Raw genomic sequence first — 8,606 nt, forward strand, 5'->3', positions numbered from 1 at the left:
TCATGAAAAGACACCTTAAATTCACGTGGCACGTACACTCATTTTTTGATGAATTTTGGAACGCATCAAATGGCGCCAAAATCGTAGGACTAATGGCATCAGTGATCCAATCAGATGGTATGATAGATTCGCAATCTTGTAGGGAATATTATTTGAAATAGGTTAAAAGATATTAAAAAGTTTTATCTAAAAAAGCAGAGGTCATTCAGTTAAGAATTTATTACCTTCTCATGGTGTTGATTGGTTCAGATTGTGAAAATTTTGAGATCTCACTACATATCAAAAGTAAGTACATATGTACATCTTTGTTAAAACTCCAGGTAACAATAGGCCTATTTTTTATTCCTTCGCTGTAGGTCTTTAGAATCTGACCAGCGATTTTAGCAAAATCCTGAGAGAAAAGAATATATTTTCTTCTTGTGTATTTATAATGTCTCACTCTAACTCATACTATCTTTCTCTCTCTCTCTCTCTCTCTCTCTTTCTCTCTGGCCCATTTCTCCCAATGTAGATTAACTTTAATCTCTGTTTATTTGCTTTTTGTCTCCTAGTTCTAAGAATTAGAGAAAGGTGAAGAATAAATTACTCAAGATTAAAGTTAATTTACATTGGTAGAAATGGACCAGAATTAGAAAGTATAAGTTAGAGTGAGAGACAATATATTTACAAGGAGGTAAAAATGGATGTTGATAATTTTAATAAGAATTATAAAGTAAAACAGTGTAAGTTAAAATGAAATAGTATATGTATATATATATATATATATATATATATATATATATATATATATATATAAATAATCTCATTTTTGCCAAATATCTCTCAGACCACCTATTCCATTTTAAGTTTTAAGTTCCAAAAGTAAACATTAGTTCAGCTATAGAAAACAAACTTAATATCTTAAATCTTTATCAAATGTTTTTTCGATAAAATCAACATCTTATACTTTGTAGGATTTTAAAGAAGACAAGAAATTTTTTTGTAGACCTAAAAAAATTATCAGAATGAACATCGATAAACTCATTAAGAGGAAGCAACATGCCAGACGTGACAACAATCTTCGTCAGTTGGCCGAAATCACAAATACCTTGGGGGACATGTACTTCGAGAACAATCGGTTAAATGAGGCTCTGCAGGAATATTCTGAGCAGCTGATTGCCTGTAATCAACTACAAGATAAATTAAGCTGTGCGATAGCGCACAGAATGATCGGAGAGGTTTACGCGAGTTTGGGAGATTACGAACAGGCCTTGAAACATCAAAATTTACATCTGGAAGGCGCCAAAGACATGAAGAATTCCATAGAGGAGCAACGAGCATTTGCTACTTTAGGTAGAACTTATTTCTGTTTAGCTGAAAGCTTAATCGGCAAAACGCAAAAACGAGATGAGGCTTTGGCTAATGCAAAGATGGCTTATGTGCAAAGTATGGAGCTGTGCGACAAATTAACAGCCACTGAGATCAAGGTGGAAGAGAAGACGCTGATGCAAGCGAGATTGCTACTTAACTTGGGTTTAACGCTGGAAGCGCAGAAAGAAACGCAACAGGCGATTAGTCTAATCGAGCAAGCGACTTCATTATGTGAATTCAATAATTTTCAGGAAGACCTGCATCGAACGTGTATTTCTTTAGCGGCTATATACGAGCGGCAGAGCAATTTTGAGCTGGCATTAAGTTATATCGAAACTGCAGCCACTGTAAATGATGGACGCTTGAAAGCCGAAGCGAAAATAATAAAGACTGAACTGTTAATGCGAACTGGACAGTGGATTAAAACGCGTAAAGTATTAGTTTCCCTATATACGAGTACTGGATTGCCAAAAGACATTAATCATCAGGTGGAGAAGTATTTAAGAATTATTGTAACGATTTGTCGAGCGGAAAATAGTCTTCTTGTCGAGACTGATACTCGAGTTAAACAGAAGTTGTATGAGACCTTAGGCGATGCGGCAGTCGCCGCGCAATGCTTTGACAAAGGTGCAGAATATTATCGGCAAATGTTGACTTGCGCGGAGGAAATTGGTGAACAGATAGGTATTTCTTTAATGAGCCTGGCTCAAACGCTCAAAGATGCAGGACGTTACAAAGAAGCGTTGCCATTCGCGCGAAGGGAATTGGACCTTTGCACCAATCCTCGAGAAAAATACAGGTCGGCGTTATTTCTAGCGGATTTATTAATAATGGCGAATGCCGCTGATGTGGAAATACGGGAATGTTACACTTCAGCGTTGAGCGCAGCGAACGAAAGCGGTAACGTTAAGCTACAAAAGTTTGTCACAAGAGAACTCGTCAGTTATCTGGAAAGCGTAGGCCAGTTCGATGAGGCAGAGTGTATAAAGCAGAAAGTAGGATTAACGTTTTTGGAAGCACTGAGCGATACAGAGAGTGAAGCGTCCGAGGAAAGCGACAGAATCGGTGCAGACATTTGTCTGGAGGATCTGTCTGATCTAGAACCCGAAGAGAGTGCCAGTACAAAGCCAGTTGGTACCAAAAGAAGGTCGAGGAGAGGAACGTCAACTGCAATCAAGAGGAATGAGAAGGGTGAAACACAGCTCCACGTGGCATGTATCAACGGTGACATCGGTGCCGTTGAGAGGCTCTTGTCATCCGGTCATTGCACAAATGTCAGAGATAACTATGGATGGTCCCCGCTTCACGAAGCTGCTAATCACGGTTACGTAGACATCGCGGAACTGCTTCTGAAGCACGATGCTAATGTCAATGATCTAGGCGGTACGTCCTGTAAAGGTGTGACGCCGCTTCACGACGCTGCATGTTGCGGACATTTCTCGATGATGCACCTCTTGATACAACACGGAGCAACCGTGACGCTCAAGACCCACGACGGTGATACTGTGCTGGATTGTTTGGAAGACTGGAGAGATCGCGTGGAAGATTTAAGTCCCGAGGATTTAGTCGAATACGACGCGATGTATAAAAAACTTTTGGCTGTTATTCCATTGAAAAAGAAAAAGAAGAGATCTAATGATGTTCGAACTCCGGACGAAAGATCTGCGTCGTCCGAGACATCCGAGGTTCGAAAAATATCCGCCGGTGAGGATTATAAGAGAACAATAGCGAGCTTGCGGACTTTCAATAAAACTAACACTGTCAGTGCATCTAAAGGCAATAATGAAGCAGTAACTAAGGCGGTTACGCCTTTAATTAACGAAGAACAAATTCTTGTCGACGATTGGCTTGAAGACGATATCGGAGGTGCAGCGAGGAAAAAATCTACGAACAATCACTCTACCACAATCAAACGAAAGTCTTCCGACGGAAATCTGGAGAACGCTACTAAAAAGTTGAGATTGAATGGTTCATATCAAAGTAAGAATGGTTTCAGTACAAGCGAAGGCAGCGATGATGATTTCTCTGACATTGTTGAATTATTTGAAGAACCTAAGAAACGTAAGAAAAAACGACAGATATCCTTGATCTCAAGTGGATTCACCATGTCTCGCAGTCGTACACCGTCTCCAGTGGCTCATTTGCAATCGTCCCCTCCAACAATAAGTTCGAAACAGCACGACAAAGAGTACGTACATTTACGTACGTTTGTCAAAGATAAGGTGTTCAATCTAAAAGTAGCAGTTTGCGAAGACGAGCAAGAGTTCCTGATGTACATTGCAAGTACTACCGAACGCATGTTCTACGATGAAACTGGTTGTACTGTTAAACTGTCGTTTCAACCCATAAATGGGACTGTCGTGACGAAAGAGAGTATTCTGAGAATCACGAGAGAAAATGCGAATGATAAATTGGAGTGTGAAGTAGTCGAACTGCAGGTTCCATCCATCATCGAGCGATTCAAGACAATCTGTTGTACTCACAATCTGACGCCCTGCGAAATTGTGCTAAAGTGCCTGAGATCCTGCGAGAATACGTCGATATTTCGTGTAAAACCTGACGATATCAATAAACAAGTACTTGTGCCATTATTAAAGACCTTAGAATACGAAAAGAGTATTAAACTGTTACAATTGTCGGGCACTGTATTGCTAACAGCGGGAATACATTTACATCAATGTCTCTCGAATATGTCGTCTCTACAGGAACTCTATTTAAAAGGCTGTGATATTGACTTCGCCTGTTTACGCCAAGTAAACTTGTTGCCTTCTCAATTAAGAGTCTTAGATCTGAGTTATAATCCGTTGAGTTCCGAGAGCCGTGAGACCCTGCGGAAGCTAATTGCGCCCTTGAGATACTTGCAAACTCTTAATTTACGTTACTGTATGTTGGAAAACTTTTATCTTCCATTTGACAATCCCAATCTAACAAGCTGCGATATTTCGTGGAATAAATTAAATCACGATGCAACTACTTCTTTCTTGAGTAAGCAACTGTTTGATTTGAATTTGTCTAATATTCTATCTTCCAACCGTTTCATCTTAAGTCTGGATACGATGAGTGTTGCTCTGGCGCCGAGCTTAGAGTCATTGGATCTTTCATTCTGTGACGTATTAGATGTTGATGTAAAGATCATCTTAACGCAATTGCCTAGACTATTAAAATTAATACTTCGTGGGAATATAAATGTGTCTGTGTTCTCCATAAACTCATTGTTAAGTCATCAGCCTACGTTAACTTATATTGATGTCAGTGGTTGTAAAAATATTGTCAGTAATCCAGAGGCAGGATTATTTATACAAAATCCTGAAGTTTGTACGTTACTGGCTAGCATAGAGCCAAATTTATGTGATTCTTGGATTAAATTGTGGCGAGGTGCAGGTATTGTAACGAAATTGCCTCATAACTTGGCGATTTTTAAACCAGTATGACTTTCTGTAAAAAATATTTTGTATATATATATATATAATTTTGATACAAAAAATTTATTTAATAAAAATATCTTACAATTATGTGTAGATATACTTCTAAAACAAATTTATATTTTATAATACAATACGTATTTTATAAAAGCAATACTATTACAATTTATAAATTATTATCTCTTATTATTTTTAAAGTTCTGTAAAAAATCAATAGGTTCAATCAATTCAGAGAAGCAATCAAGTAATAGTTTTGCTTTTTTATAATAAACAGATGTATAATTCCCTAGATTTTATACCCTTATTTATAAATTTTGTTATTTCAATTTAAAGGTATAACATTTATTTCCAATTTTGCATTGTATATCATTGACATGCACATAAGCATCTTCCATGTTTTCTGCTAAAAATTTGTTTAGACTGCTAGTGAGAGGTGGCAGAATTTCTTTTAAACATGCTTGCTTGTCTCCGAGGCACCAAAAGAAACTTATGTGGTATGAAGTATCCTGTATATAAGAAAAATACATCAAATTAATTTAAATCTTCTGATCTCTCGTTGTAGTCATTTTAAGTTATGATTCATACGGGGTCTGTTCTTTTTAACTAAACTTCTTGCATTATTCATTTTTTCTCTTCATGTTGGAGAAAAAAAGAAGGAAGATGAAGTTCTGCTATAAAAAGAATAGGCCTAAAATATCTTGTTTCTGACGTAATCATATAACATGACTACAGTGAAAGAAGACATAAATGCAAATTATAAAATCTGTTACTTATTTCATATTATATGTATAATACATGTAACAAAAATGCAAAAAAGAAGTGTTAATTGTATCATGTACCTTATAAAATGATGGTAATTGATATTCAGCTAATAAATTATCAAAAATTTCTGTTAGGCACTTCAACATTTTATCCTCATCTTGACAATAAATTCCAAGGAATGTACGAGTTTTCTCCTCATTGCAATACACCCTTACATCCGTGAGTTGTATGATAAATTTATTAAAGCTACGACACGCCAGCTTTATGCCTTCTACGAACGATTCAATCCAATGAAACTTTAAAATTAAAGTACGGCTGAGACTAATATGAAGACTAGAAATGATGTTGCCTTGAACAGGCAGTTTGTTTAACACAGACTTCATCCATGTATGAAGACAATCGCTGGGCGTATCTGAAACCAATTTAAATTTTTTCTTATTTGTTATATTTTTCTTAATTTTTATATTGATTATTTAATATATCAATATTAAGCAAAGATTCTTTGATTTTGTTTATATTTATAAGATTTAAATTAATACTTATACTATTAATATTATTTGAAACACTTACAGTTTATGTAAATCAGAGTTGCCCAATTACCACGCTCATGTTTAAAGCTTCGTATTCGTCCATCATGATCCAGTGGATCATCGATCACTTCTTCATTACACGTAACTCCTTTCCATGACAAAATACTTGCAGGTAAAGCTAACCTATAAATTTATTCAACATTATTTTTTGTTCTTGCGTCAATTACAATTTATAAATTATTATCTCTTATTATTTTTAAAGTTCTGTAAAAAATCAATAGGTTCAATCAATTCAGAGAAGCAATCAAGTAATAGTTTTGCTTTTTTATAATAAACAGATGTATAATTCCCTAGATTTTATACCCTTATTTATAAATTTTGTTATTTCAATTTAAAGGTATAACATTTATTTCCAATTTTGCATTGTATATCATTGACATGCACATAAGCATCTTCCATGTTTTCTGCTAAAAATTTGTTTAGACTGCTAGTGAGAGGTGGCAGAATTTCTTTTAAACATGCTTGCTTGTCTCCGAGGCACCAGAAGAAACTTATGTGGTATGAAGTATCCTGTATATAAGAAAAATACATCAAATTAATTTAAATCTTCTGATCTCTCGTTGTAGTCATTTTAAGTTATGATTCATACGGGGTCTGTTCTTTTTAACTAAACTTCTTGCATTATTCATTTTTTCTCTTCATGTTGGAGAAAAAAAGAAGGAAGATGAAGTTCTGCTATAAAAAGAATAGGCCTAAAATATCTTGTTTCTGACGTAATCATATAACATGACTACAGTGAAAGAAGACATAAATGCAAATTATAAAATCTGTTACTTATTTCATATTATATGTATAATACATGTAACAAAAATGCAAAAAAGAAGTGTTAATTGTATCATGTACCTTATAAAATGATGGTAATTGATATTCAGCTAATAAATTATCAAAAATTTCTGTTAGGCACTTCAACATTTTATCCTCATCTTGACAATAAATTCCAAGGAATGTACGAGTTTTCTCCTCATTGCAATACACCCTTACATCCGTGAGTTGTATGATAAATTTATTAAAGCTACGACACGCCAGCTTTATGCCTTCTACGAACGATTCAATCCAATGAAACTTTAAAATTAAAGTACGGCTGAGACTAATATGAAGACTAGAAATGATGTTGCCTTGAACAGGCAGTTTGTTCAACACAGACTTCATCCATGTATGAAGACAATCGCTGGGCGTATCTGAAACCAATTTAAATTTTTTCTTATTTGTTATATTTTTCTTAATTTTTATATTGATTATTTAATATATCAATATTAAGCAAAGATTCTTTGATTTTGTTTATATTTATAAGATTTAAATTAATACTTATACTATTAATATTATTTGAAACACTTACAGTTTATGTAAATCAGAGTTGCCCAATTACCACGCTCATGTTTAAAGCTTCGTATTCGTCCATCATGATCCAGTGGATCATCGATCACTTCTTCATTACACGTAACTCCTTTCCATGACAAAATACTTGCAGGTAAAGCTAACCTATAAATTTATTCAACATTATTTTTTGTTCTTGCGTCATGTATCAATATTTAGAAAAAAATTATGCGGAACTTTAACATTATATCTCATATAATTAATCTTAAATTATCTACTAACAATTATATCAAGAAGTATATTATTATCTTGTGTTTATTTACAAAGTGCTTTTCCTTTTATAACCTCAAACTCAAACTTAAGAATTATAACTTTCTAATTATTTCAAGTATTGCTTTCCGTTTTAATAAAAAAATAATAGAAAAATTTCAGAAAGAATTGTAATCTAGAATGAATAACGTAATTTATGTACTTGTTTACAATTTTATGATCATCTTTCCTCGTCTCATCGTGCTCGTCTTCGTCCGAGTCGGAAGAATAAGTTTGTATTAAATGCAAACCGGCCATATTTTTTAATGACTTTTATATTTAACATTAATTATTTATTATCACTTCTATTACATAAAATATAACAGAAATATAAAGCCGCAAAACGGATATAAGGTTAGGTTTGCACACCATGCACACAAGTTTAACAGCCAAGGATTATTTTTTTATAGATGCGTTACTTCTGCATTAAAAGTCCAGTCATCCTTAACTTCTTACTGATTGGCTGGTGTCGTTAAGACCAAATATGGCGAAACTACCAACTACGTTCAAATAATAAATTTTTTAAAAATAGAGAAGTATTTATTATGGATAGAAATATATTTTCTAAATTAAAAAATTGTGATTTTCAAAACTAATCCAGATATTAATAATCAGCAAAATAAGTATATTCAAATAAAATAAATGTATAGTAATTTTATATTATTCAGAGAATATTATAATAAAACCGTATAATAATAATAATAAGAGAAATCTTAAAATTTTGAACATGTCTTTATGAAATTATTAGATATCCTTATATGACATCTTTTAGATACCTTCTGTATCATTCATCGATTTATATGATGTTTTTGAAACAAGCTATTCTAAGATATTTGTTTTAAAAACATCTCAGGAACCC

At 33.8% G+C, this 8,606-nt stretch overlaps 2 protein-coding genes across 3 annotated transcripts; one reads left to right on the plus strand and one right to left on the minus strand.

The window, feature by feature from the left end:
- Positions 1–1,004: 1,004 nt before the first annotated feature.
- On the plus strand, positions 1,005–5,818 carry LOC108767844 (tonsoku-like protein). The gene is made up of 2 exons (XM_018517918.1): positions 1,005–4,725; positions 5,669–5,818. The coding sequence occupies exons 1-2, from the start codon at positions 1,005–1,007 to the stop codon at positions 5,755–5,757; spliced, it is 3,810 nt and encodes a 1,269-aa protein (XP_018373420.1). The 3' UTR covers positions 5,758–5,818.
- Positions 5,819–6,418: 600 nt separating this feature from the next.
- On the minus strand, positions 6,419–8,124 carry LOC108767862 (U6 snRNA phosphodiesterase). Of its 2 annotated transcripts, none has more exons than XM_018517944.1 (4): positions 7,911–8,124; positions 7,461–7,603; positions 6,968–7,302; positions 6,419–6,634 (listed from the first exon to the last, which is right to left on the minus strand). In XM_018517944.1, the coding sequence occupies exons 1-4, from the start codon at positions 8,003–8,005 to the stop codon at positions 6,446–6,448; spliced, it is 762 nt and encodes a 253-aa protein (XP_018373446.1). In that variant the 5' UTR covers positions 8,006–8,124; the 3' UTR covers positions 6,419–6,445. The 2 variants fall into 2 exon arrangements, with proteins under 2 accessions (XP_018373446.1, XP_018373447.1); XM_018517945.1 differs by having other exon boundaries at positions 7,919–7,986.
- Between the last annotated feature and the right edge of the window lie 482 nt (positions 8,125–8,606).

Source organism: Trachymyrmex cornetzi, unplaced genomic scaffold, assembly GCF_001594075.2.
Source record: "Trachymyrmex cornetzi isolate Tcor2-1 unplaced genomic scaffold, Tcor1.1 scaffold73, whole genome shotgun sequence".
Taxonomy (NCBI): domain Eukaryota; kingdom Metazoa; phylum Arthropoda; class Insecta; order Hymenoptera; family Formicidae; genus Trachymyrmex; species Trachymyrmex cornetzi.

Coding starts and splice junctions, on each gene's coding strand:
- LOC108767844 (XM_018517918.1), top strand. CDS start 1,005: ATGAACATCGATAAACTCATTAAGAGGAAGCAACATGCCAGACGTGAC. Junction 4,726..5,668: donor TTGGATTAAATTGTGGCGAG/GTGCAGGTATTG, acceptor AATTTCTGTTAG/GCACTTCAACATTTTATCCT.
- LOC108767862 (XM_018517944.1), bottom strand. CDS start 8,005: ATGGCCGGTTTGCATTTAATACAAACTTATTCTTCCGACTCGGACGAA. Junction 7,303..7,460: donor AACTCTGATTTACATAAACT/GTAAGTGTTTCA, acceptor AATTGGTTTCAG/ATACGCCCAGCGATTGTCTT. Junction 6,635..6,967: donor AATTACCATCATTTTATAAG/GTACATGATACA, acceptor TCTTATATACAG/GATACTTCATACCACATAAG.